At 57.5% G+C, this 27,226-nt stretch overlaps 5 protein-coding genes and 1 non-coding gene across 10 annotated transcripts; 3 read left to right on the top strand and 3 right to left on the bottom strand.

Moving 5' to 3' along the window:
* The first annotated feature begins 111 nt into the window (after positions 1-111).
* RAB42 (RAB42, member RAS oncogene family) lies at positions 112-2,494 on the top strand. The gene is made up of 2 exons (XM_048925552.1): positions 112-850; positions 1,371-2,494. The coding sequence occupies exons 1-2, from the start codon at positions 495-497 to the stop codon at positions 1,786-1,788; spliced, it is 774 nt and encodes a 257-aa protein (XP_048781509.1). The 5' UTR covers positions 112-494; the 3' UTR covers positions 1,789-2,494.
* Positions 2,495-2,603: 109 nt separating this feature from the next.
* TAF12 (TATA-box binding protein associated factor 12) lies at positions 2,604-8,365 on the bottom strand. Of its 3 annotated transcripts, XM_048925549.1 has the most exons (7): positions 8,267-8,363; positions 7,437-7,581; positions 5,813-6,064; positions 5,174-5,251; positions 4,799-4,913; positions 4,552-4,640; positions 2,604-3,072 (listed from the first exon to the last, which is right to left on the bottom strand). In XM_048925549.1, the coding sequence occupies exons 2-7, from the start codon at positions 7,503-7,505 to the stop codon at positions 3,037-3,039; spliced, it is 639 nt and encodes a 212-aa protein (XP_048781506.1). In that variant the 5' UTR covers positions 7,506-7,581; positions 8,267-8,363; the 3' UTR covers positions 2,604-3,036. The 3 variants fall into 3 exon arrangements, with proteins under 3 accessions (XP_048781506.1, XP_048781507.1, XP_048781508.1); XM_048925550.1 differs by lacking the exon at positions 7,437-7,581 and having other exon boundaries at positions 8,267-8,365; XM_048925551.1 differs by lacking the exon at positions 7,437-7,581 and having other exon boundaries at positions 8,235-8,335.
* A 301-nt stretch (positions 8,366-8,666) lies between these two features.
* On the top strand, positions 8,667-8,793 carry LOC125683980 (U11 spliceosomal RNA). Its single transcript, XR_007373185.1, has one exon. It is a non-coding gene; the product is annotated as a U11 spliceosomal RNA (small nuclear RNA).
* Positions 8,685-15,836, bottom strand: LOC125703913 (discoidin, CUB and LCCL domain-containing protein 1-like). The gene is made up of 15 exons (XM_048969005.1): positions 15,702-15,836; positions 14,463-14,684; positions 13,078-13,215; positions 12,597-12,648; positions 12,419-12,491; positions 12,109-12,242; positions 11,956-11,993; positions 11,673-11,867; positions 11,035-11,156; positions 10,792-10,960; positions 10,610-10,714; positions 10,350-10,440; positions 10,175-10,212; positions 9,862-9,978; positions 8,685-9,603 (listed from the first exon to the last, which is right to left on the bottom strand). Exons 1-15 carry the CDS (start codon positions 15,790-15,792, stop codon positions 9,164-9,166), a joined length of 2,025 nt encoding a protein of 674 aa, XP_048824962.1. The 5' UTR covers positions 15,793-15,836; the 3' UTR covers positions 8,685-9,163.
* A 196-nt stretch (positions 15,837-16,032) lies between these two features.
* LOC125683969 (translation initiation factor IF-2-like) lies at positions 16,033-17,359 on the bottom strand. The gene is given in 4 exon segments (XM_048925556.1): positions 16,033-16,489; positions 16,491-16,555; positions 16,557-17,260; positions 17,347-17,359. Coding segments are annotated over 4 exon segments (1,239 nt in total).
* GMEB1 (glucocorticoid modulatory element binding protein 1) lies at positions 16,070-26,659 on the top strand. 3 transcript variants are annotated; one of them, XM_048969008.1, is made up of 10 exons: positions 16,070-16,126; positions 17,291-17,494; positions 18,437-18,519; positions 19,399-19,523; positions 20,428-20,531; positions 20,896-21,050; positions 21,839-21,967; positions 22,625-22,762; positions 23,867-23,989; positions 24,842-26,659. In XM_048969008.1, the coding sequence occupies exons 2-10, from the start codon at positions 17,367-17,369 to the stop codon at positions 25,546-25,548; spliced, it is 1,692 nt and encodes a 563-aa protein (XP_048824965.1). In that variant the 5' UTR covers positions 16,070-16,126; positions 17,291-17,366; the 3' UTR covers positions 25,549-26,659. The 3 variants fall into 3 exon arrangements, with proteins under 3 accessions (XP_048824965.1, XP_048824966.1, XP_048824963.1); XM_048969009.1 differs by lacking the exon at positions 16,070-16,126 and adding an exon at positions 17,089-17,172; XM_048969006.1 differs by lacking the exon at positions 16,070-16,126 and having other exon boundaries at positions 17,157-17,494.
* The last annotated feature ends 567 nt before the right edge of the window (positions 26,660-27,226 follow it).

Raw genomic sequence — 27,226 nt, 5'->3', positions numbered from 1 at the left:
TATTGGCTGCGAGGAGATTCCAATGGAAGGCTCCCTAAAGAATGCTGAGGGGCCCCAGGACTCTCTGTGCAGCAGAGGTGAGCGTGGCTGCCTGGCAGGGATACGTGGAGGCTTTGTGGGGCTGTGCAGACAACTTTTGGGTGTTGTGGAGTTGAGGCTGAGCTCCTGACCGTGCTTTAGCATCCTCCCAGTGGTGGTGAGAGGCTTGGCAGGGCAAGGCTTTGTAGTGTGGGACTCCCTGAAGTGCTGGCAAAGGGTCAGCACCCAAAACCAAATGTTTCCTGCATGGAAATAAAGGCTCTGCCAAGTGCTGGTGCCCCACAGCTGTGACTGGGGGGGGGGAGAGGGGGGAGATGCTCTGCTTTAGGAGGTGCTGAGAGAGAATCACCCACTGCTCTGCACGCATCTCCACATCAGTTAAAGACCCACAGCGTCCCAGGGCTGCGCCCCACAGCACGGCTGGCACCCAAACACCCCCTGGTGCCCACAGCTGGATGGAGCTGAGCAAAGTGGGAGGTGATCCTCAGCCCCCCCCCCCCCTCTGTGCCACCCATCCCCAGGAACGCCTCCCACACCCCAGGGAGGAGCAGCAGCGCCTGCCCCAGCACGCAGTGGGTGCGGGGTGCTGGGAGCCGATGGAGCCGCGGTGGCATTACCAGTTCCGGGTGATCATGCTGGGGGATTCGACGGTGGGCAAATCGTCCCTGCTGCGGCGTTACACCGAGGGGGTTTTCCTGGATGCCGTCAATCAGACGGTGGGGGTGGATTTCTACGTTCAGTTCGTGGAGTTGGAGCCGGGGCTGCAGGTCAAACTGCAGTTCTGGGACACGGCTGGGCAGGAGCGCTTCAGGTGGGTCCTGCTTTGCTCGCAGGGAGGCAGGGGGAGGTGGATTCCTGTGGGCTGGGATCCTGAGGACGCCCTGCTAGGGCTGTGTCTCCTTTGCTAAAGGCATTGCCCTCAGGTGGCCTTTAGGGTTCTCTTCTGAGCCCTGCATCCAAGTGCAGAGGGCCCAAAGGAGCCCGTGGGCCCCTGGAGCTGCAGGGGGACGGGAGAGAGGCTGGGGATCCTGCTGGGATCAGGGCAAAGCAGCTTCCCTGCACCCCAGAGTCCATGGGCAGAGCGTGGCGCTGGTTTCCCTTTTGTCCCACTGGGAAACAGAGCAAATTGGTGCTGCTGGCTGCACCCCCCGAAAAATACATCTGAGATGGGAATGCTTCCATTCCATGTGCGCCACGTTGTGATGGAGCTGCCTGGGGCGATCGGTACATCGAACGATCCGGTTCTCCTTGGTCGTAGGGGGGCAGGGCGGTGGGGCAGGGATGCTCCAACCGAAGGGGATCCCTTCACCCCACCTCTGGTCGTGCTCCAGGTCTGTCACCCGTTCCTATTACCGCAACTCTGCGGGTGCAATGCTGCTCTTCGACCTCACCAACCGTGCGTCCTTCGAGAGCGTCCGGCGGTGGCACCGGGAGGTGACAGACACCATCCAACCTTTCCACGTGGTTTTCCTGCTGGTGGGACACAAAAGCGACCTGGTGGGGGAACGTAAGGTGGGCAGGAGGGAGGCGGAGCGGCTGGCGGCGTCGTTGGGCGTGCAGTACGTCGAGACCTCAGCCAAGGACGGCAGCGATGTGACGCGGGCGTTCCAGATGCTGACCGTGGCCATCTACCGGGCGCTGCAGAGCGGGCTGCTGGCACCGTGCGAGGCGTGGGACGGGGTGAAGAGCAGCGTGCCGCTGCCAGCACCGTGCCCGAAGAAGGAGAAGCAGAAGAAATGCGCGTGCTAAGGAGGGCGTTGAGGTGCTGGGCGCTGCCGGGTGCCGAGGAAGGAGGAGCAGCGAGTGATGGCGTTAAACAGCCCCCTGCTCACCCCACCGCCTGCCCCGTTTCCTGAGGAAAGGGAGGTGCCAGAGCCCCGTTCTTCTGTTCTCCCCCCTTACAAAGCGGTTCCCAGACAGCGAGCGCAGCCCCTCCCTGTGCCCTCGGGTCCCAAACCCGTTTTACTATGGAGCAGAGAATGCTATGGTGTCCTGTGCCCAGCAGCACCCAGCCACGCTTTGGGCAGAGCCCTGGGAACAGACGGCAGCTCTGTGCCCCAGGAGCTGCCTCTCCCTCCCGAGCACCGGTCAGACCGGCCTCAGCCGCACTTACTGCATGCCCCGGGCTGCCCAGCTGCACGGAGCCCTCAAGTATCAACAAAGTGGGTTTCACCCGTGGGTGCTGGCAGCCCTGGAGCCCCAGCAGCGAGCTCCGCAGTGAGGCAGTGTCCACAACCTCCCTTTCTTTGCAGGGAGCACGCAGAGCTGCCCTTTCCCTCCCCACCACATCCCACAGCAGCCGTAGTTTCTCTGCTGTGTGCCAGTTGGGGCAGAACAGATGCTGGGATGTGACTCTTCACGTTGTGAATGCACTCATCTCTTATCCACAGCCACCACTTTCCTCCTACCTGCAGCCAAGCAGAGGCTGAACTACATCAGGAGCCCTTGGCACAGTGAGCACAGGGCGGGCACAGCCCTGCCTGCAGAGCAGAGACCATCAGCTCAAAGCCCAGCACAGATCTCACACGCAGACACCAGGCAAGCCCCACAGCTGCCTCTTTCCCTTGGTTTTAGATTAATAATTTCTTTATTCATGTAAAACAAACGCAAGTATTTATATAAACACTGACATTACAAAGTACTGGAGCGGGGAGGGGCAGAAGGAGGAAACAAAAACCTCTACAGATGCTTCTAATACTGTCCCACACACACCATCAAATGCTCTGTTCCTCAGATAATCACTTATACGATAAACCACTTTCAAGTCACAAATAAAAGTCTTTGCTTTGAGATACGCTGCGCTCTTACGGGGGAAGGAGGACAGAATGTTTTTGGCAGATCTCCTCACAAAGTCAGATATTGCTGCACCATTAATAAAAAATATATGCTTCTCTGTAAAGCATTAACAAAAATATCCCACGGGTGGCATCGCAGAGGCTGCAGTGAGAGGCAGGGATCCCAAAATGCACCGGTGTCACCTCAAGCTTTTCCCAGGCGTTATTTCTTGGTGGTTTTGCGAATCAGTGCCATTCTCTGTAAGAAGAAAGAGAAGAATGTGGGAAGCTGAGTCTCAGGTGAGGTTGCTGCAAAACGACCTGAGAGCAGCTGTGCACAACAACCCATCTCGGGTTCTCTCAGGGCGCTGCCTGTCTTGTTTCCACACAGGTCTGTCAGGTCCATTTGAATCTCAGAGCCCTGGAGGAAAAGGAAACGTCTGCGTGTCCCCACTCAGCCCCCCAGGCTGCAAAGGCTGTGTGACAAAGCAGAGCAGCAGCAGCAGGGGAGGGACCAGAGCCCAGCCGAGCTCCAGGAGGAGAGCTGCAATACCAGCCATGAACTCCAACAGCTCCTGCAGGGCTCCTCCTGCACCACCTCTGGCCTCGTGGTTCAAAAGCAATCACCCAGTTCAGTTAAAGCAAAATTAAGGGGGGGAAAAAACCAGCTGCCCAGCTGCAGTCACAGCTGAAATCACAGATGACTGCAGGTTCTCTGCTGCAGCTGTTTAACCTTACGGTGACAGGCAGCTGAGACCTGTGACACAAGGACACAGCAGGTGCCCTGTGCTGCTCACAGTGTATGAGCGCAGCCTTGGCCTGTGGGTACAAAGAAGCCCAAGGAAGCTGAGCCAAAGCCTGCTGTAAAGCACTGATTCCTGTGTGTGACACCACATCCAGCCACAGTGACTCTGCACCATGCAGCATGGGTCTGCAAACGCAGGGTGGCAGTTCTGGTTACTCGCACCACATGCTGCATCCCAGACAGGACTGGCCACAAGACTTCTCCCAGGCAGTTCCTCAGGTATCCTGCCTCCTCCAGTCCTTCTTTAGCATCCTGGGAAGAAAACCCCAGGCCTTGCCTTGATTTCTAACCACCTGCACAGGAAGCATCAGGCCAGGAGGGGCAGGGCAAGCTCTCAGCATTGTGCTCATTTGTGGCCTTTGCAGACCTACAATTATTCCTATGGTGTCTGTGCAAGCTACAGTTGTAGTGGAAATGCAAGTCATGGCTTGAAGCAGTGACTGAGCACCCGGTGCAAGGCAGGGCCAGCCCAGGGAAGCTCAGCTGCACGCAATGCACCTGAGTGACTGGAAGATCCACCCCTTCCCAGAGCTCATTTAAAGGTTAGCAGTGGAGGTGAGGGTGTCTCATTGCAGATCCCTGCATACCTGAGGCCTTCTGAACGTAAGCAGCTTCTTTCCTTTGTTGCTGTGCCCGTAGCTGTTGATTTGTTGCAACCTAGGACTTGGCTACTCTGCTGTCACTGCCGTGCTTTCCATTGCATTGCATCATTCCAACAACCAAAAATGCTCTCAGCTGCTTTTTAACCCTTCCCACCCAGGCTGCCACACTCAATCCCCTCTGCACAAACCAATGAGGAAACTCCAGAAGTTACTTCAAGTCCAAACCACTTGGAAGAGGCTACAGATTCACCACTGCCAGGAGCCCAAAGGCACCTTACCTGCACCAGGCTTCTACCAGGTGATTCTCAGCACGTTCCTGAAGGCTTCTTACCTGTTTGTGAGCTTCTGTAGTGCAGGCTTTTTTGTAGGGCCTGATTTCTTCTGAACCAAAGCCTGGGATCCACATGTTCCACTGACGCTCTGGAACAGAGAGAACGTGCCAGCACACCTCACCCACTTGGAGAGGATGGGGTTGGGGGCAGATTTTCCCCTTATTACAAGGGCAATGGATCTTCTGGTGTGTTTTCTCCCCAGCATTGGGTGTGAGGCCACCTCTCAGGTGAGGGGAAGCTCCTTACCAAGGTGCAACTGGACATCTTTCACTTCCAGGGTGTTGGACTTGCGGTGCCGCGCGAGCTGGCAGGCTGCTGTCACCACACTCTCTATGAAGTCATCGGCGATCTGCAACAGCATCTGCCACAGAGCGAGGACAAAAAGAGCTCTTACCAGCACTGAACAGCTGAAACGATGAAAACAAAGCCTCAGAAGATGATGTCTCAAGGGTGTTTGCTGTGCTTCCCTGAAACCTTTCTGGACGCTGGGAAGCAGAGACGTGGATGGCTGAAGGCAGTGCAATATAAACCAACCCTCCCAGCTTTGGGCAAAGGGCCACCGGACTGTGGAAAACCCCAGATCTGCTCTTTCTGCAGCCCCTGCCACGGGTTGGTACCTACTTCCTCCACATCTTCATCCAGCTGCTCATTTGGATCCACCTCACGCACCAGGTCCTGCAATTTCTTCTTGGTTAAAACCTGAGAGAGGAAAGAGGAACCATTTACTGAGCTGCTTCAGCAAACAACTGCCCATTCTGCATGGCCACGAAAGACCTCCTCCCCCACAAAGCAGAGACCCCAGTCACACGTGTTGACACAGCTCAGGAAGGGCAGATAAGAAACATCAAGTGCTAAGGAGTCATTTTCAAGCACCAGTGGCTGCTCTGAACAGAAAGCAGAGAGCAGCAGGCCAGGATGACTGATTCTCCTGCACTAAACCAGCACTACAATGCCCCTGGCTGAAGTGTGGCTGCTGGCAAGAGAGGACAAAGGCATAATAAGAAATCTTAAAAGGCAAATGCAAGCAACGTTCCAGTGACTGATTTTGAGTCCAGGACACAAAGGAAGTATTTCCATCGCTCCAGTGCTCATCACCTTCAGCATTTCAAGTGGCAAACAGACACACGTGAGTGCTGGATTATTGCAGGGCAGAAGGCAGCATCCTCCCAGCCCAAATGTGTCAAAAGATCGGGAATTTCACCACTGCTGAGCAGTTGTAAGAGCTGTGAGCATCTCCCCTGCAGCTGGGGCTGAGTTTACCTGGTTGCTCTCAGGACTGAGCCGCCCTCCTCCGCTGGGAGTGCCGGGCATCTTTGCCACGGCGGTGCTGTTGGCCATGGAGCTCTGAGGGGGGGTGCTGGCAGGTTCAGGCTTTATGGAGGAGAAGTTGGAGAGGTTGATCAAGGTAGATGGGCCAAACTGGTTCATAATCTGTTGGGCTTTAGCTTTTAGATCATAAAGCTTGTCAAGGTCCTGCTTCTTCTTGGGGTTGTGGGGGCCCAAACCGATCAACTGCAGAGAGAAACAGAAGACAGTCAGCAAACAGAGCAGGGACCCAAAGGGGGCTACTGACAGGACCCAGAGTTTACAGAGCAGGTCTCTAGACACAGTAAGGAAGAGGAATGTTTAGAAAACATTCCCTGCTATCTGGGGAACTAATTTTTCCCTGAGAAGCACAGCAGCTGCATGCAGCATGCTGAAACCACAGTGGCTCCTCGCCCTGCTGGGTCCTGCGTGCATTCAGCCTCATAGCAGGGCCTGCCTGAACCACTTCACACGTACTGCAGGCAGCTCTGAGGGTGAAACTGTGCTCAGAGTCCCCTAAGGACACGGCCCAGACTGCAACGCACAGCAGGCTTGAGCCCCATTCATGGTCACTCTCCATCCTCCACAAACCCAGGAGGCAGAAGCCCAAACCAGAAGACAACCAAGCTCAGGCTCTCTATGCTGGAGGTCTCGGTTCCAGCAGTGCTTTGCTCCAAACCTGCTCTGCAGCAATCCCCCCTCCTGAAATCCAGAACCATCTTCACAACACAGAGCTCAGCCCCAGTTCTAAGGAGCAGTGACAAGAAAGGAAACACAGATGAGGCTTCCCACAGCAGGACACCAAAAGCCACAGTGAGGGAACCTAACAGGCAGCCAGAGGGGGTTCTGGCAGCACAACCTGCAGCTCAGATCTCATGGTGGGGTCACCACCACGTGCCTGTGGTTGCTCACACTGTCAGCTGCAAGCAACTGCATGGACAGACCAGAGCTGCTGTATGCAATACGCTCACATACAGACCGATGAGCAGAGTGTCTCCTGTCTCAGCTACAAACAGAGATCTTCCCTTCAGCACAGCAAGCTGTTAGTTTGGATTAATTCATACAGAAAACAAAAATCACGCTCAGACGGTGGCTGTTTTAGTGCTTCACTGCAACACAACCCCATGCACTGCTGCACTGCGGAGCTCTTCTAGAAGAATTTATGTTGAGACACATTTCTGTAGGGCTCTCAGCAAATTCCCAGCTCACTCAGTTTGAACCCAGTCAATGGCAGAAGGCCCTTATGCTCAAATCTCAGCACCCTCAGTGGTGTTTCATTGCACGCCAGGGTTTGCACAGAGGCTGGCTGGAGGCCATTTGCTCCCATGCTTCATTTACGCGTCCACCAAGCAGGAATCCTCACCTGCCATGCAGGGGAGCAGGCGATGCCTGTGCAGTGCTTTGAATCCCTGGGCCAGGATGCACTTTATTGGGATAAAGTCATTTTGCACATTTCTCTCTCGATCTTATTGGCACCTTTTGTGTGCCTTTAAGATCACCAAAGGCAAAACACCCAGGATGAGGAGGTCCCCACCAGTCCTGCATGCCAACTCAAGGCAAGCTCACGCAGTTTACTTACAGCTATCTGCGTGTCTAGATCTTTAATTACATCAGCCACTGCTGTGGGCCCAGCGAACGGAGAGGCCATTTCCCAAAGCCTTCCCGGGGTCAGCAGCCAGCGTTAACCTACTCTCTGTTCCTCCTCTTCCACATCACTCTCATTCCTACAGGAACACCAGATATTTCCCGTGTCACCCATTCCCTCGTAACATCTCAACAGGAAACAGTTTCACCACACTGCAGCACACATTCCATCCGTGAATTTCTTTTGCAGCTGTTTGGGACGTGCTGCTCACCCAACCTAGTTCTCTCTTTCAGTTTAAAGCCACTCCCCTTTGTCCTATCGTTGTCTACCCACGTCAGAAGCCGCTCTCTCTCCTGTCTACGATCTCCCTCCAAGCTCTGGCAGGCTGCACTGTGCCCTCCCAGAGCCTTCTCTTCTCCAGGCTGAACACCCATAGGAACACGCAGCAGAGGAGCTCCAGCCCCCGAAATACATCAGCAGACGCTGGGTTTGGGGCTCCAGCTGGGAGCACTGCAGGGCAGCTCCGTGCTTTCCTTACAGCGGGTGGCGTGGCCTCAATTAACACCACGATTCGCTTCCTGACGATCCTCCGCAGCTCCTTAAGCGGGGCCGCAGCAGCGCGGAGCCGCTCGCAGCTGTAATTAGCGTCTAGAATCAAACGAAGCTCTCAGCGCCCCCGTCCCGCTTTCGGACTTACATCCCGGGCACACGGGAGGCCAGCGCTGCCCCTCACGGCCAGCCTCAGCCCCGCCGGTACCGGCTGCAGCTCGGCCGGCTGCACCACGCACTCACCCCGCACCGCTCCCGGCCCCTTCGCCCCGTACCTCCCCATGCCCCGCGGGCGGACCGAGGCCCCGCCGCCGGCTGCGCTCCCTTCGCCGCGCACACCGGATGCCCTTCTGGGGCACCACCCGGAAGTACTGTCGGGGCCGCCAATCAGAAGACGAGGCGCTCTGCGCGTGAGCAGAGTCGTGGCGGGGACGGGAGGGGCCCAGCATGCCCCGCGCGATTTGCATAGCGCTCCGAGGCCAATGGGGCGGGGGGAGAAACGGTATTTTAAGGAAAAAAGACGCAAAAGCGGCCAAAAGCGCAGTGAAATTCGAAGGGGAAAAGGTAGGGAATAACGTATACGAGTCTGTCTTCTGAGGAAATACAACGAGACTCGCCGCGAGCTAGAGAGGAGCCTGTTGCTCCTCAGTGGCCGCAGCGCGGAGGCTCGCCTTTAAAAAGGGCTTCTGCCGTGCGTGGCACGGGGGGGCCTCGGCCGCCCCCGCGGAATCGACATCAAGAGATTTCGGAAGCACAATTTTTGTGGGAGGGGCCGCCGGTAACCGCCTGTTCTGGCGCCCCGGGGTAGCGGTGCGAAGAGCAGCAGGACGGCAGGGCGGGGTCACGTGGGGTGTTGTTATGGGAGGCGGGCCTGCCCGCAGCCGCTCCTGTGGGGGCGGGGCGTCGCGTGCACGCGCTGCTCGCCGCCGTAGCGCTCTGTGGGCCGGGTTCTCAATGGCGGCTGCGCGCTTTGCGCCCCGAGCTTCTGCCCAGCTCTGAGCCCTGCGTGAGCGCGCTCGCACAGCAGCTGACGGAGCAGCTCACGTACATGTATGTATATATATATATATATATGTATGTATTTAAATAAAAGTGCGGATTCAGGTATAAAACCCCCCCAAGTCCCAGGGCGGGGCTCCATCCCCGAGGGTGGGCAGCTCTTCTCTGCCGCCTCACCAGGCCTCGTGGTACACGTGAGAGAAGGGACAGTCTGCGAGCTGCTGAGCGTCGGACCCCTCCGCAGGGAGCCCCTCCCCGTGGGGGCTGGCAGTCCGCTCCACCCGGGGGGCTGCGCTCACTCCAGGCGGCTGCAACGGGGGAGCAACGTACCGTGCTGGGGGGGAGCCTGGGGAGCCGGCACGGCTCGGGGAGGCGGGGAGCCCTGCGGTGTCGCTGGGGTTCCAGCGGGTGCCGACGTGCTCGGGTTCACCAAACGGTGTGGCGTATTCGGGTTCTGGTGGCAGAGGCTCTGCATATTCGTGGTGTTTTCCCGGCACGTCGTAGTGGCTCACAACCAGCGGCAGGGTGTAGCTCTCGTCAGGGGGAGGCTTGAAGGTGGACGAGGCCAACTGGCCGCTGGGGCTCACCTGCACCACATCCGGCTCGGCGTAGTCTGCAGCGGGGGAACGCAGCTCTGAGATGGGGACGGAGCAGAGGGAACGGCCCCACAGAGGGACGTGGCCCCATGTCCACCCCCGGGTGGGCACAGACCCCACACTTCCCTCTGCCCCAGTGCCCTCTGGCCACCTTTAATGCCCACGCACTCCCAGGCTCTCCCTTTGCAAAGGTTCGGGATCCCAGGCAGGGGATGGAGCAGGGTGCAGTGGGAGGGATGTGGGTCCGTTCTGCCCCATCACTGTGTTCCCATTACCTGGTGAGTGGGTCTGGCTGAGGTCCCCCAGCACCACAGGGAAGGAGGGCAGCGTGGATCCGGGGGGTGGCAGGCTCCCCAGGGAGCACACCTGGCTTGCCTCCAGCTTGGGTTGCCCTGGGCAGAGAGCAGAAACCCCCATTTATCACACGCCTGCCTCCCCCCACCTCTGGATGCCCTTGGGGATGGAGGTGCCCCCAGAGTGGGACATTAGGAGGAGCAGGAAGGAGCCTGAGCTCAAGCCTTCAACCAGCTGCATCTGACCTGAACCCAGCACCTCTCTGAGCCCCCCACAGTGAGTGGGAGTTGTTACCTTTCGTGAGCCCGCAGTTCAGCTCGGTGGCTGGCTTCCTGCAAGGGGAGAGAGCACAACACGGGTGAGGGGCTGCCTGTGATAGAGGCATCCACCAGGATGAAGCCAGCAGCCTAACAGAGCCCCCCACAAACCCCATGATTTGTGGGGAGGGGGGAGATAGGCTGGGACCCACCTCCTCCTGCAGCAGAGGAAACCCAGCAGCAGGAGGCTGGAGCACAGGAGGACAAAGATGCCGATGAGCAGCATCACCAGCAGTGTGGAGTCTGGGAAGAGAGAACAGCATCAGCACCTGGGTCCACCATCCGAAACCTCCACACCTTTGGTTCCCCTGGGTGCTGAGAGCCCACCCTGGGTAAGCCGAGCTGCACAATTAACATGACTGCCCAGAGCCAACAACGGGATGAGGATCAGCCCCTGTGTGCTGGCACCCACCTGCCTTCTCAGGGTCCAGGGCGATGCCAGGGATGGGTGTGCGGCCAGGCGGGCGGCTGGTGGGGATGGGGATGTGGGCAGGGACCTCCTTTGGGACGCTGGGCACTGCAGGGCAGAGCGGGTGCTGTCAGTGCTGGGAGCATTGGGAGCTGGAGGTCCCCGGGGGCACGAGGGATGCTCACCATAGGGCCGTGCTGCACGGACTCGTGCCATCTGGCAGCCCAGCAGGGCCACCTTCAAGGCAGCACGTTGATGCCAGCTGTGGGGTGTGATGCGCAGGTAGCGGGTCGTGATGGGGGGGATGAAGGCATTGGAGACCTCCCCGAGGCTGTCCACGTTTCCTTCAAAGACCTACTGGGGAGGGCAGGGATGGCCGCAGAGCTGCAGGCTGAGGGTTGCTCCCACCCTGCTGCCCCCGTGCCCACCTTGTCCTCCCGGCCACTGCTGCCCCTGTAGGGTCTCCAGTTCTTCCCATCACGGCTGGAGGACACCCGGTAGGACGTCACGTAGAAGTCATATATCTCAGCAGATCCCTTTGTGATGATCCCTGTTGGGCAGGATGCGCCCTTATGTCACCCCAACCCCCCCAGAGCTCCTTCCTGGGCACCCACATCCCCCACTCTGCCCCAAGGAGCCGATAAACCCCGGCTGCATTCCTCCCTCCTCCGGCCCCCGGTCTCACAATGTCCCCATTTTCTTCCTGCCGGCCTCTGCACAAAGCCCCCGTTGGCGGCGGGTTTGGCTGAACAAAAGGCGCTCGCTGGCACCAGATGCAAGAGCATAATATTGACTTGTTCATCCCAGAAATGGCTGCGGTGGGGAAGGAAGAAAATGAGGACAGGAAAAAGCCACGAAGGACCGATGCTGTCCGGATCCCAATTTGCACCAGTACAACCAGAGCAGGGGGTGGCACGAGGAGCCCCCAAACTCTCCTGGGAGTCACAGGTTTGGGGGGGGGGGGATCTGCAGCCTCTTTGGGCAGTTTGGACAGGTGACAGACAACCCAACTGAGCAGTGATCCAGGCGGCATGGGGACAACAACCAGCCCCATCCACCAGCTGACCTGTGACATTCCTGCGGGTGCCCAGGTCCAGCTCCAGCCAGGCAGTGTCGGTGCTGGGTTCGGCTGCCCAGGAGGGGCTGGGGGTGCCCAGGGCTGCCCGCTCAGCTGCCCAGCTCCGCTCCTGCCCCAGCCTGTCCACCTCCTGCCACCAGGATGAGGCGTTGAAGGCGGCCACCTCCAGGGCATCGCCGCAGGCTGCAAGGTGAGGTGACAGCTGGGGACCTGGACAGCAGCAAGGCCTCCTCGTGCAGCCAAAATGATGGCTGAATGCATGGGAAAATACCTTTGTGGAATAGGAGACGCTTCTCAGAGAGGGAGCCCCTGCGAGAAGGGAAGGGGGGGATGTCAGGAATGGTCCTGTAGGGCAAAGACCCAGCAAAACCCAGCTGGGGGGCTCTGACACTGAGGGGGTGGCAGCTGGGACCCCTGTGCCCACCTTTTGGAGTGCAGCCCATTGGCGAAGGCCGACTCGTAGAGCGTGATCCCCTTCTCACGGGACAGGGTGACCTGCCCACCCGCCTCGTCGGCGACCACCCCGGCGTGCACAGCTGCCTTGCACAGCACTGAGGTCTGCAGGGAGCGTGGGGTCAGAGCAGCCAGGACCCCCCCCAAGGTGAACCTGTCCTCCCTCCACCTACTGGCAGCAGGATGGAGGTGACAGGTGACAGACAGCCACCTGTTGGGGACAGTCCCCAGCAGGGCACCCACGGGGGACGCCTCCCAGGAGAGCAGGGCTCTGTACGTACATCCCGGTAGCCGTCCTTCGTGCTGCCCCAGATGTCCCCCTCAATGTCCTTGCAGCCAGCAGGGCAGTACACACTGAAATGTACGGGATGAGTGGGATGGGGAAAGGACTGATGGAGAGAGGTAGTGATGCTGAGCCGTGGTCTGCTCAGACAGGCTGCTGGTGGGCCAGCTGCTCACCTGACGTGCTCCTGGGAGAAGTGGGTACCTCTGACCAAGCAGGAGATCAGGTCTGCAAGGCAGGGATGCCCCAGGGTGAGGGGCTGTGTGGGACCCCCACAGCACCCAGCTCTCCCTGGGGCACCCCCATCTCTGTCCCCTTCCCAACCAAATCCTGTTCCAGGGGTGGGTTTTTCTCCTTGGGTCTGCAGGAACAGGGTACAGTGTCTCTTTGGTCACAGTGCTGTCTGCAGCAGAGCTTGATACTGTGGCCCCAGCTGTCCTGGGGGTGCCAAGTCTGAGGGTTCCCAGTTCCCTGCCATTCCCTCTCTCACATCCACAGCTTTCAGGCAAGGAAAATGGGGGCTATAGGGGACTGGGGGCAATGAGAGCCACGCTGGGATGAGCACAGACCTCCCTGCACCCCTATCTGCGCCCCTGATACAGACAGGGACACAGCCAAGGGGGTTCAGCACCTTCAAGGAACAACCCCCCTCCCTACCTGGGTGCTGCGAGCTGGCATAGGACAGGAGGAGGCCTCGTCCTGAGCGATGGCTGGTGCTGTTGAACAGGACGGTGATGGCACTGGAGTTGGTGACCAGCAGCGGGGCGGCAGGGACAGCATTCCTGCAATAGGGCCCTGCAGGAGGGATGGGGCTTTGGGGAGGACTGGGGTCCCCGGGAGTGGACACAGGGACCCGGATTGAGGGCTTCACCTCCCCGGATGTGTGTGCTAGGAAGGATGCTCAGGGTGGCCCCATCAGTGTCCCCACAGCCACAAAGTGACAATGTGCTGACGTCACGTCTTCCAGCTGGGTCATCTCCTGCTGCTTCCCGGCAAGCTTCTCCTAAGAGCTTCTTAATTGCACCCAGCTGGGATGGAGCAAGCAGCCGTGGGGCCAGCAGCCCTTGTTGAGGCAATGGCTGTGGGTCTGGCACGCACGGATGGGCTGCAGAATGGGTCCACATCCCCTCCCCACTGCCACCCGTCCCCCTTCCACAGGAGCCACCAAAGCTTTCTCCTAAATCCCCCAGAGCAGCGACCCATTTAATCCACATTGATTTGCAGTCTCCATCTCTCTGATTAAAACTTCAGCTTAGCAGGGAAGATGGGTTCCTTGGGGACATCCCTAGGCCTAGATGGGGACAAGAGGTATCCCTGGGGACAAGAGGTGTCACCTCTTTTTGTCCACCCTTCCCGATGGACGGAGGGCACAACAGGACAGGCTGTGCTGCTGCTCTGCATTGCTTCCATCTCCAGGCGCCCAGAGATGCTCCCAGCAGCACTGCTGTTGTCCCAGGGATGGGGACGGTCCCCAGGACCCCAGCATGTTCCCGAGGGGAGGGCAGCAGGGTCAGGCTGTGATGCTGGTTGGGAGCCAGGAGCCGGCTCTGAGTCAGCCACTTCCCGACAACCAGCTGGGATCACTCCAGAGACAGCAGCAGATACTGGTGGGACCCTGCCTGGCCCCATCCCAATGGCAAAGGCACTGAAAGAGGCTGGGGGTCCGGAATGCTGGGTGGGTGGGCAGCGTGCTGTTGGGAATGGGGCCGCGTGGCTGACCCCCTCTCTGCAACCCCATCCCGTCCCATTGGGGCCGTCCCACCCTACTGCCACTTCTCCCCCCTGGAAATGTTTCCCCACCGGGTGCTGTCAAATTGTTCAATCTCTCCAGGAAAATCCTGGAAACGTTTGGGCAAAGTTACTTAATCAGCAGCTGCATCTGCTCCCATCTGGGTCGCCTTGGCTATCTCCAGCCCCCCCCCCCCCAATCCTCCTCAGGATGAAATCAGCTAAAAAGCCGGATTTCCCCTGATCCCCTCCTTAGCGAAGGCTTTATGTAACGCGATCTGCACCCCTCTGTGCTGCCTCAGTTTCCCCCTTACCATAAGCAGTGCCTCTCTCAGGGTCGGCCAGCAGCAGGGAGCTGTGGGTGCAGTGCTCCGAGGACTCCAAGTCGACGTCCCCAAAGGCCACGATGAGGGAGGTGCCCGGGGGGGCCCGCAGCTGCCAATGGCACGCCGTGTGGTTGGGGTAAGTGCCGGGGTAGTTCCTGGAGCTCAGCGTCCCACTCTGTGCTGTCAGCACTGTGTGGCCACAGCCGTCCCCTAAATGAAGGCAAAGGAGTGGGGTTGTTCTCCGTGCCTCAGTTTCCCCATGCTGCGCTGCCCCATAGGGATATGGGTCCTTTTTCAAACCTCTCTGGGGATGGCCCCCAAGACCACGACAGCCCCAGTTTCCCTTCTGCAGACATCATTGTGCCACCCCTTTACTTTTAGGACCCTGATTTGGGGGGGGGGATCTGGAGGAAACAACCCCACAGGGCTGTACAGCGCCCAGTCACCACTGTGTCCCTCGTGTCCTCAAAGTGACACCCGCCACAAAGGGGCTTTACATGGCAGAATACCCCCAAAATCCAGATACAAAAGCGTTAGAGGGGTTTTCACTGGGTCGTGTCAACCAAAGCGCTCAGTTCCTGCCCCAGAAATGGACAAAGCCGTGTCTGGATGCGGCTGGAAAGCTCACAGCAGCACGGAGACCCCGGGCAAAGTCTGCTCTGTGCATTGCCATGTGCGTGTGGGGGGGACAGCACCTCTAGGGTACGAGGATGGGGGGAGCAGCGCTGAGCCCCCCAAGGGCTCGGGGGGGGGGGGGGGGGGGGCGGGGGAGACACCACTCATCTGCTGGGAAACGAAACCCCAAACCCTCAGCCGTGCCAAATCCTGCGGGGAGGGGAAACTGCAGGACGGGACGGGACGGGAAGGCGGCCAAAGCGGGAGCACCGGATGGGATGCGGGGCAGGGAGGGTGGGAAAGGGGGGCTGCAAGGGCAGCGCCATCAATGGGGAACGTCAATGGGTCACCCCCCAGAAAAGTGAACCCCGAACGCAATATGAACGGAGACACCAACGGGGACATCAATGGGTCACCTCCCAAAAAGTAAATCCCGAACCCGACCTCAACAGGAGCATCAATGGGGGATCTCAATGGGGACACCGACGGGCCACCCCCAAAGAAAGAAACCTCAAAGTGCGGCGGGATCGCCGGCACCGACATCGAAGCCGTTGCGCGACGGCACCGCCGGGAGTCCATCCCGGTTCTGCCTCCGCTCCCGCCCGCACTCACCGTGCTGCCCCGCGGCCGGGCGCGCTCCCATCAGAAGGCAGCGGGGCAGCAGCAGCACGAGCAGCGCCCGCGCCCCTCCGCCCGCCCGCATCCTCCCGGCGCCGCCGCCACCGCCGCCGCCGCCACCGGCCGCCCCGCCCCGCCCCCTCGCTCCTATTGGCCGCCGCCCTCCAGCCCCGCGCCGCCATTGGCTAGCTTCGGCGCCACTCGGACGGAGCAGAGCGGGCATCCCGCCGGTTGGGGGCGGCCGAGAGCCTCGCTCGGCTCGGGGCGGCGCGGCCCCTTTAAGACAGGCGGCGGCCGGAAGTGCTGGCGGCCGAGGCCGCGGCGCTCAGTGCGCATGCTCCCCTCTGCCCGGCCCCGCTTCCCCCACCCCTCCCCCCCTCGGCTCCCAGCCCCCGGACTCGGCCGCTCGGGCGACGACGGTAAGGGCCGACCCGGCGGCGACGCTACGGGAGCCGGGAGGGGCCACGCGACGGCGGAGGCGGTGGCGGCGGCGGCGCGACGGGGCGGGGCGGGGGCGCGTGCGTCGCGCCGTACGTGCCGCCGCCGGCGCGAGGGCGGGCGCCGCGCGCCGCGGGGGGGTGGAGGGGGGGGGGGGGGAATTGCGCCGCTGCGTCCGCCTGCGGGGGGGTTGGGGGGGAGAGAAGGGGGGGCGAGGCCACGCCCCTCCCGCGGGCGGCCACGCCCCGCTGCGTCCGCGCGTTGCCCCCCAGCCCCCAGCCCCGAGCTGAGGGGCGCCGCCGTTTGCAGCGGGCCCGGGGTTACCGGGGTTACCTCGCCCCGGGAGGGGAGGCGGCACGGAGGGCTCGGCCATGTGTGGCCGCGGGGGGTCCCCGGGCTCTCTGAGCCCCCCCCCCGGGTTTGGGTGGGCTGGGCGCTGAGGGGTCCCGAGGGTCGCGTCCCCGCCTGCCCTCGTGTCGCGGCGCGGAGCCGCAGCGCGCCCTGCGTTCGTCCTCGCCTCCTCGGTGCGGATCGGGTTTGGCCCCGCGTGGCCCCGAGCTGCGACGCGTCGCTCGTGGTGTTGGGGGCTGCGCAGGGAACGCTGCCCCTCCCGCGAGGAGCCGGGCTCGGCCGTGGGGCTGGACGGTGGGACGCGGCTCTGAGCCGGGTGCGCGGGGCCGAGCTGCTCCCGCTGCAACAAAACCACCTTTGTGCTTTGCTGTGAAGCAGTCTGTAAGAACACAGCCAACATCCGCACCGCTCCAACCCGCAGCGGGGGCCGTCCCGGCACGATGCTCGGAGCGTTTCCCTGCAGCAGAAGCCCGGCCCTGGGGTTTGTCCTTCCCGTACCGCTGCCAGAACCTCACGTGCGGTTTGCGGGGCTGGGCTGTTCCCTAGCTGGGGAAGTTCTGCTTTAGTGGCCGCCTGACTGCACGGTGCTGCCGGATGCGATGATCCCAGCAATGGTGCTCGACAGGCGGGGAGAAATCCTCGCGTGCATTGACAGGCACCTGCTGTCTCTCTGGTGGTGAATTTAAAACGCCTGCTTCCATTCTTCAGGCTGCTCCGCCAGCCCGGAGCCACGCCGTGTGCCGCGGTGGGACCCGGGGATGATGCTTACAGGGTTTTTCCCCCTTGGCACACAGGCGGTGGTGCTCGGGAGGCTGCTGCAGTCCAGCCCCCCCTTCTGCTTGCCCCCCGCTGGTGGGCTTCATGTGAGAGATGGCGAATGCCGAAGTGAGCGTCCCGGTGGGTGATGTGGTGGTTGTACCAAGTGACAACAACGAAGGGGAGAACCCGGAGGATACCAAAACCCAAGTGATCCTTCAGCTCCAGCCGGTGCAGCAAGGGTGAGTCGAGCGCCGGCGTGGTGATGGTTGGGGTTTAAGGGGGGGCGCTTAAGAGGGGGGGCTGCAATTCAATGCATTTTCCAGCTCCGTGCTGATAACGGAGGGGAATAAACCATCTGCAGCCTCGCCAGGCGTAACTCAAAAAGGGTTTTTGTGTATGAGCACTGCAGAGCCTCCGAGGGCTGAAGTCGTCCTGCAGAGACGCGGCTGCACGGTGCCACCCCTGCATACTGCAGCTGCATGGCTTTGGCAGTGGGGAGCGGGTGTGGGGCAGCCCAGCCCTGTGTCTGTCCTTTCCCATCACCCTTTCTCAGCTCCAGGTGGGATTTTGCAGCATTGCAGCTGGTTGACGCGGTGGTCTGTGCCCTGCAAATCTGCATGCACCTCTGTGCTGGTTTTTATTGATCCTCTCCAATGCAATGATGCCAGGGTGTCGGGGGGAATCTTGCAGCACTCTAAAGCAGCTGCCAGCAGGCACTTCTTCCTATAGGATGGAAATACACGGATCTGGTTTGGCAGTATATGCAAAACAGGGTTGCTGTGGGACTGACAGCAGCCCTGTGTGATCCCTGGGGGAAGTCACCGATGCTACAGAATGTCACACAGGGTTGGAGGGGAAATCCTGGACCATTGAGCTCTGCTTCCTGTTGTTGTGGTAACTGCTTGTGTCAGGAATCAAAGGAAAAGGCCGAGGGAAGCGTCCTGCAGGGCTGTGTCAGTGGTGCTGGCAGTGCCTCTGCCTGTGTCGGTCCCTGGGACTGTCATCGTGCCTTTGTGCCAAAAAATGACTGTGATTGAATCCGCATCAAGCACAGAATGCACGTCCCTCGAGGAAAGAAACAAGCCAGATTTTGAGCCCTGCGCTATGAATCTTAATTTTCCACGAATCTTAAATTCCCATGATCTGAATAACTTGTTTATCCATGGATGCTCTCCCAACAGGATTTACCAGGAGGGCTCAGAGGCAAGTGCTGCTGTTGTGGCCGTGGAAACGCACACCATACACAAACTAGAGGAAGGGATCGGTGAGTGGCTGCGTGGCGTGGGGCAATCCCTGCTCTGCAGGGCTGATCAGGTGTCCCTGCTTCGTGGGGCTTCCCTCTGGCTCTGCCCTTGCAGATGCTGTTCCCTAGGCTCTTGTTGTGGATGTGGGTGCAGGGTCTGGGCATGCTCTGGAATAAGAGAGCTGTTACTGCTTGGCCTTGGAGCTGAGATCCTGGCTATCTTGCAGTGCTTGGTAAGGGCTCCCATGGGGTCACGGGGAGCCAAGATGTTGCTGTAGCCTCGGTGTGCAGATTCTAGCAGCTGGGAGGAGGGCTGTCAGGGTAGTGGCTGTGTCTGCACTGCGCTCTGATTGCTGTGCTTTGCAGAACAAATACCTGTACAGGTTTGGGTTGAGCGTTCTAAAGAGGCTCTGTGTGCACCCTGCCCTCCTGAGGAGCAGTGGGAAAAGCCCCCTGGCCTTCGGTGCTGGATCTTCACTGCTGTTGTGCTTCCTGTGTGGCTGGGGCTCTTCTGGCAGCGTTAGCAAAATCTAGCAGTGGAGAAGTTCTGATGAGCACGTAGCTGATGGCTCTGCTAGAGAAACCAAGGCTCCAAGAGATCTGTGAGATGCATGTTTCAGATTTTGGAGCGTTTTTTCCATATGGTTGTTCTCACTGACCTTCCCCTTACAGATGTGATCCTGCTTTTTCCAAATAGACGAGCTTCCTTTTTGTATTAAAAAGCAGATGTCACTTGCTGTTAGAGCAACAGAAGGCTAAAACAGGACTGATCTGAGCTAGGAATGTCCCTTCTTTTGGTCACAAGAGCGCAGGTCTCTCAGCCTGTGGGCTTTCAGCTCTCAATGTGTGGGGTTGGAGCCTCTTGGGTGGCAAGTTTCATCTGTCCCTTTCTTCCCTCAGACCCCAGCACCATTGAAACAAACGAGGAAATTGAGATTGCCTATCCCATCACCTGCGGGGAGAGCAAAGCCATCCTGCTCTGGAAGAAGTTCGTCTGTCCAGGAATTAATGTCAAGTGCGTGAAGGTAATGGAGTTTTCACAGCAGATTCCTTCTCTGCTCTCCAGGACTGGCACTGAATCTCCACAGCACTTCCTTACTGTTTGTTTTTCATCTGAGCCTTGGAGCTGAGCGACTCTACCTTTGCAGCGTGCTGGATTGTTGGTGCTGAAGTTGGTTTTAGCATGAGCAGAAGGAGAGAAAGAGTGGGATAAGGGCTGAAGGTCTCGTTCACTTCATATTTCTTGGCTACTGCTTAAAGCAGAGTTGTATTTGGCTCTCGTGGAGGGACTTGGAGCTGAAGGCAGGAATGCGTAGTGAGATCTGCCAGAGCTTTTCTTCCTTGTTTCTTTCCCTTGGTGCTCTAATACTCCACTCCTGTCAGCTCCTCAGTGAGCAGGCTGCACCAAGAAGAGGAATCGTGCTGCTACCTTTCCCCATTTGACAGTGTGCTCACATAACAGCTGATGCACTGAGGCTGAGTCACAGGGCTCTGCAGTGACAGCAGTCCAGGGCTGACCCTCACCAGGAGCTCAGGTGCTGGAATAGGATGGAACAGATGCCCAAGCGAATACCAAGTGTCTGCTGGTCGATTTGATTTCGTAGGCAGCTCCCATAACAATCTCTGAGATGACTGTGTGTTCTCACAGAAGGAGACCATTTGGTTCATGCTCTGTACAAAAGCCTGCAGGGCTGTTCCTGGCTAGGGCTGTGTGGTTTGAATGCCAATGACTGGCAGGCTGTCCTCACAAACATGGAGTTAGAATCACTGATGTGTTTAGGCATTCAAAACTGGTAAGAATTTGAAAGCAGCTTCTCTTTCTGAGCAGAAGGGCTTAGATGAACTGGACTGGCTCTAGTTATATGTCCACAGTTTTCTGAAGCAATGCTACTCTGAGTTTGCTGAGCTTTTTTTTCCTCTCATTGTCAGTTCAATGACCAACTGATCAGCCCGAAGCATTTTGTTCACCTGGCTGGGAAGTCTACCCTAAAGGACTGGAAGAGGGCTATCCGTCTCGGAGGAATCATGCTGAGGTGACTTGCACCACTGTGTCCAATTGCAGGATCCCAAGCAGGAGCTTTGTCAGGAAACCTCCTGGGGGCTCTTGTTCCCTGCAGCATCTCTGGGGGAGAGATCCTGCTCTACAGGGCAGGATTCTTCATCCTGAGTAGTAACAGCCCCACCTGGGGGATGTGGGGGTGGGAAGGGGATGGCTGGAGATGTGTGTGAAGCTGGGGGTTGGCTTGTGCATCCCATCTGAAAGCTGTGCAGTTTTGTGTGGAAGAATGGCACAGGGTTCCCCTTTCTCCATCTTTCCCGTGGCCAAAGTGGAAAACTCCCTTTCATCTCCAGTTTGAGCTTTTAGCTGAGTCTGATTCTCTCCCACTCCCTGCACAGGAAGATGATGGACTCGGGACAGATCGACTTCTACCAGCATGACAAGGTTTGCACCAACACCTGCCGAAGCACCAAGTTTGATCTCCTGATCAGCAGCGCCAGAGCACCGATGCCGGGGCAGCAGAGCGTGGTGCAGACCCCAACCTCAGCTGATGGTAGGCTCTGTAACAAAGCCATGGCATGGGCTAATGCTGGTGACTCCAGGCAGCCTGTTCCACGTCACCTGGAGCTCAGCAAATAGAGTACAGTGGCTGAAGGCTTGATTTGACTGCCATTCCAGCTACAAATTCTCAGCTAATCACATGCTTTGCAACAGGAAATGATCTCTTTGCAGAGGTCAAAGGAGAAGAATACCACATCGTTCATCTGGGTGGTGACTTTTATATAAGGCTGAGGGGGGGGTGGGATGGCAGACTTGTCTGTAAGCTAAGGAAGATCTCCTGGAAAGCTCTGTGAGCACATGAGAAAACATTGCAGTGGCTGGATATTGCTTTAGGTGTCTGAAATTTGATCCAAAAACTTAAGATCAAGTTGGATACATTTCATGTGTATGAACTAGCGTGGACTCAGGCTGTGTCATTTCCTAAGAGATAAGGGTATGTCTGAGGTGCAGAGCACTCTATTGGTGATGCAGAAGGGGAAAGGTGGCTGGGCTGAGACTTGCTCTCTGTCTCTCTATTCTGATCCCTTTCTCCTTTATTACAAAAGCTCCAGTTTGTTTTTTCTGGGCACGTGGTTTTCCCTCCAGAAGCCCCAGAGCTTCAATTGTACTTCCAATGAGAAACAGCATTACTTGCTTGTAGCTGATTTGTTTGAAAGAGGCCAGACAGAACCAACCTGACCAAGAGAGTGAAAAGGAGCCTGAGAAGGGCAGGGGAGCGGAATGCCAAGCAGGGATTCCAGGCTGGTGCTGCAGAGAGGGCTGATGTTGCCTGTTTGGCAGGGAGCATCACCCAGATCGCACTGTCCGAGGAAAGCATGGAGGAGGGGATCGAGTGGAACTCTGCTCTGACAGCTGCTGTCACCATGGCCACTGAGGAGGGCATGAAAAAGGACACGGATGAGATCTCAGGTAAGCTCTGGCTGCTCCTCGGGTGTTTTCTCTCCTTCTGCTCACATTTTGAAGGTGAAAATCCTGGAAATAAGGAGAGCTGAGGTAGTGCTGGAGCTGTCCCACTGCCCCTTGGCCATCCCAGAACTCCCTGCCAAGCAGAGCTCCCAGCCACTTGCAGGCAGTGTGGAACTTCAGCCTCGACCTTGGGGCTGATCCCTCAGATCGGTTGCTAGCAGTTACAGTGAGGATTGTGGGGTTTTTGTTCATTTAGAGGATGTAAATGTCTGCCAGCCCAGAGCTAGACTGCAACCATCAGCGAGCAGAGCCTTGTTAGTACCCTGTCAGCTCTCTTGGCTTCTCTGGCTGCAGCGCTTTGCTCTCCCTCTCAGGATCAGTACAGAAGCTGAGGAGGAATTTCCTCAAAAGATTTTAAGCTCTGCATCTTGGGAAGATGAATAGAAGCAACGAAACGTTGCCTTGGAGGTCTTGGTGCAGTTTGAAAACTTGTTAATGAATTGCTTCCTGGATCTGTCCACCCCAAATGGCCAAATTAGAAGTCATTTTGCAAAGTTATTCTTGCCAAAAAGCTTGCTGCACATGGCATAGGTTTAAGGTGGTCCTGTGGGGAAATGCCAAATCCTTGTATGTTTGACTTCTGCCTTCTCTCTGTGCCAGAGGACACGCTGATGTTCTGGAAGGGAATAGCTGATGTGGGGTTGATGGAAGAGGTTGTGTGCAACATCCAGAAGGAGATAGAAGAAGTGCTGAGAGGTGTCCAGCAGAGGCTGGGGCAATCTCCCTTCCAGATGACAGGTAGGTGATGAGCCAGAGCCTCATCATGGGGAGAATGCTCGAAAGGGAGCTGCAGGAAAACAAGTGAAAGAGTCCAGCCATGGCATGTAGAGCTATTGGGTCAGGATGGTGAGTTCCTTCCTGCCGGCTGGGCTCTGTAAGCTGAGCCTGAGCGTGGTTTCAGCCTTCCCAACCATGAGGGGTGCATTCATTTACCCCACTGTGAGGCAGAAGGACTCGTCGTGCTGCCCTGCTCCTGCAGCATGCTGACTGGCAGCTTGAGGAGCCCATTGGATGACTGTCCTCAGCTCCAGGTGCTTGTTAAAGCCTGCCTGGATGTGCTGCTTGGGCTGGAGTTACTCAAACACTTTTTCTTCATGACTGTGAATTTAAACAGGTCTTGCAGTCTCACTTCTTGTTCCATCCTCACCTGTGCCAAAAAAGCTTGTTTTGGAGCTGAACCAGATGAGGGAACAGGTTCAAAATAGCTTCCCTCCCCTTTTGAGGCTTATTTCTGACTTGGATCCGTTCCCTTATCCAGTTCAGCTCGTGGCCCTGTGAGCACAGGGTTGGCAGCACGGCCTGTTGATGCTCGAGGAGAACAACCATGCAACCTCAAACTTCATTTTACCCAAGATGTTTTTTTTGCTTCTCATGTAGCTTTGGGCTGGTGAATCTTTGTGTCAGGTAGGTGGCAGCTTTTGGAAGCTGTGAGTGGTTGAAGTCAGTGGATTATAATAGAAATTTAGCACAGCTTTTGGTGGAGCTGGCACATTAATGACACCGTCAGCTGCATGGGGTGATGGTTTGTAGGTGGAGATCTGGTTTGTATCTGTGTGATTGCAAATTATGCTTTCACTTTGCAGCAATTTTGAGCCGCTTGGGTGACACATCTCTGTTTCCTTTTCATTATCATGTGAATGAACTTATTTAGTCCTTGGATGTCTGAAGGATGAAGGAGAGATGGCTCTGCCCTTGTCAGCCAGCACATGTGGAAGAACAGAAATGGTTTTACAAAAAGCAGCAGAAAGTTTTTGGTTTGGTCACAGCACCTTTTGAGTTCCTGACTGAGGCCCTTGGCCCCCTGTGGGTTCAGGCACTCATTCCCCTGTGCTTTTCTTGCAGATGCTGCAGTTTTAAACAACGTTGCTCACACGTTTGGCCTGATGGACACAGTCAAGAAGGTTCTGGACAACAGGAAAAACCAGACAGAGCAAGGAGAAGAACAGTTTCTTTACACACTTGCAGGTAAAGTCAGTGCCCTGGCTTCTCATCCCACCCTTGGGAACCAATGTGACCTTTCCTCAACACAGCACCTAACAAACTGTATTTGCATTCTTGTTCAATCCACGTAGCCCTCAAACAAATGTACCCCAACCAACCCCTTTCCATCCTAAGGCTTGAGTGGAATTTCTCGTATCCTTTCCTAGGAGAGATGAGGTGCTCAGGGCATTCAGCACCCCAAAGCACGATCTGATTCAGCTGGCATTAGCAGATAGGTGCTGCTGCTAGCTGTGAGCTGTGCTGCAGTCATCTGAGCCGCAGGCAGTGCAGTGCTGCACCCAAGCTCATAAAACTCTTTGTCTGCGTGGTGCTGAGCTGTCTGCTTGTCTCGCCGTGGAGCTATCTGGTGTCTCCCCTGAGCTGAAGCCAATAACCTGACCTGGATTCCCCAGAGCTGCTTGGTGGATGTGTCTCCCTCCTGTCTGTGTCCTGTAGGTCTTATCTGGGGTGTTCTAGTCTCCTACTGCCCTGGATAAATGAAATTACTGTGCTGCTTTTGGCTTCTGATGTTGATACGGATGAGGGCGGAGAAGGATGTCTGAGCTCTGCTCCTTGTTCCAGGCACAGGGCTTGGCTTCTGGGGGATCCAGCCGTGCTCAGTCACCAGTTCCTGCTGCCTGGAGGGGATGTCCATTCCCCGTGGGTGGGTTTCCCCTGGAGACAGAAGTGCCTGTCCTTTTGGCAGTGGGAGTAGCTGAGCGGTGTGGAGCGGTGCCTGCTCCTCCTTGGGGTGGGCTGGCTGTTGGTGGAGCCCCTCGGAGCACTCACAGCCTGCTGCTCCCAGCCCCACGCACAGCTTCCCCGTTCTCTTTGCAGACCTGGAACGGCAGCTGGAAGAGCAGAAGAAACTCGCCAAGGACCAGAAGGCCAAGTCCCAAACCATCCAGAACGTGGTGCTGATGCCCGTCAGTGCTCCAAAGCCCCCCAAACGACCCCGCCTGCAGCGCCCGGCCTCTGCCACCGTCCTCAGCCCCTCGACCCCCATCCAGCAGCCTCAGTTCACGGTCATCTCTCCCATCGCCATCGCTCCCGTCGGCCAGCAGTTCTCAGTGGGCAACATCCCCGTGGCGACCATCAGCCAAGGCTCCAGCCCGGTGACTGTCCACACTTTGCCTTCAGGCTCTCAGCTCTTTCGATACGCCACCGTGGTGTCCTCCTCTAAGACCAGCTCCTCCGACACCGTCACCCTCCATCCGTCCTCCAGCCTGGCGCTGCTGAGCTCTGCTGCCATGCAGGATGGAGGTGCCCTGGCCAACGTGGCGGCCGTGGTCAACCCCGTGGAACTGGTGGCCATGGAATCCGGCCTCACCTCCACCATCCAGGCTGTGGAAGGCACCTCAGACGACGGGCAGACCATCATTGAGATCGACCCGGCGCCCGACCCCGAGGCGGATGCAGATGAGTCAGAGGGCAAAGCTGTGATCCTGGAAACAGAGCTGAGAACTGAGGAGAAAGTGGTAGGAGATGTGGAGGACCACCAGCACCACGTGCATAACGTGGAGATCGTGGTTTTGGAGGACTAGTGGGAAAAGCGAGCGTCAGCTCGGGAAAGAGTTGGGAATCTGTTTTATTTTGGGCTTTTTTTGTTGTTGTTCAGCATACTTTCCAGCCGCCCCATTTGTTTCCATGGATATTTTCATTGTACTGTACATATTATATATATATATATATATAATTTTTTTTTAAAACAAAAAAAAGCTGGAGAAACGCGTGAGACCTGGAAAAGGCTCCACCTCCACGGAGCACTGAACATTACTGCCTGTTTGTAGGGTCGTGGAGAGACTGGATCTCTGCTGAAAACCCCACCGGGAGGGATGGGACAGGGCTCCCAGTGCTGGGAGCGTGGTGCTTCTGCCCCAGGGCTGCTGCAGCCCGGATGGTTTGGTGTCACAGAGACAATAGCCAGTGGCTGAGTGCTGGTGGCACTGCGGGAAGGGGTGGCACAGGTACCTCATTTGTATTTTTATTTTTGCCCAGGGAAGGGAATTCTTTTGGACTTTTCACTGTCACCTCAGCTGGGATTTTTTTTTTAATTATTATTATTATTATTATTTTATTATTATTTTTGCTTGGGGGAAGAAGACAGGAATCCTGACTTCGCTGGCTGTGTTTTCCTCCACACACGTTGTTTTTATATCTCTATTTTTTTTTATTTGTTTGCTTTCCCTTCCCATGCCCACATTCGCCAGCTGCAGAGCCCCGGTCCCGCTCTGGGTTGCACTTCTCTCCCCGCAGCACTTCTGCCCTTCCCTCTCCCCGCCTGGCTGAGCTCGGTGCTACACACACTGCTTGGACACTTCCGATCACTTCACTTGCTTAAAGGCAAAAAGAACAACTCAAGCTTAAAACCACAGCCTCCCCACGGTGGGGCGTGCAAAGCATGTCGTGCTGTCGCTTTCCAGGAGCGCCGGCCTCCGGATCGGATCGGGGCGGTCCCGTTTACACTCCGTGCTGGGGCCGCTCCGTGCTTGTCGCTACTCGTTTGGTGGTTTTATTTTTGTATTATTATTATTTTTTTCCTATAATCTCTCTGCAGGATTAGGAGCGGTGCATCGCCAGGACAGTGCGTGCACCTCTGCGGTCCCTCCTTCCTCCTCTTCCCAGCAGAAGGCAATAGGGATAGCTGGGGGATTGGATGGGGGGAGGGGGGTGAGGGGAGCTGTTTGGTTGGAAATGTGAATGAAGCAAAACAACAGCGAAGGAAACACACCTGGGGAGGGCGGGGGGAGGGGGGGAGGAAGATGTGTTTGGCTATTTTTTGCATTAAAAGGAAAAACGGCACTGGGCTCAGGTGGTTTGTTTGGAGGCAGCAGTAGTGCAGAGTTTGCACTACTCTTTACAGAGCTGCAGGTGCAGCACAGAGAAGCTCCTCGGGCTGGGGAGGGGAGGGGGACTGGGTTCCTCTATGGGGCTTCGGGGCCCCTATCTGGCAGGAGGGGTGCAGGGTCTGTGTGTGCTGCAGGTGCAACCCATCACTGTGGGTGCAGTTGCTGCACTGAGTTTGCAGGGGCTCTGCATGCAGTCTCCCACCCCCTTAACCCTGCACCAAGGCCCCACCGTGGCCCCCCATCACTGCCTTCCTCCCTCCCCCCGGAAACTTGGGTTGCTGCAGGAGCAGGGCTGAGGGCATTGAGTGGGGGGCAACCCCTGCACATTCCGGAGTAGGGATGGAGTGAGCTCAGGGAACTTAAATCATAGGGT

Source organism: Lagopus muta, chromosome 23, assembly GCF_023343835.1.
Source record: "Lagopus muta isolate bLagMut1 chromosome 23, bLagMut1 primary, whole genome shotgun sequence".
Classification (NCBI taxonomy): domain Eukaryota; kingdom Metazoa; phylum Chordata; class Aves; order Galliformes; family Phasianidae; genus Lagopus; species Lagopus muta.
The sequence above is the reverse complement of the archived record's forward strand: the minus strand, read 5'-3'. Positions and strand labels throughout refer to the sequence as shown.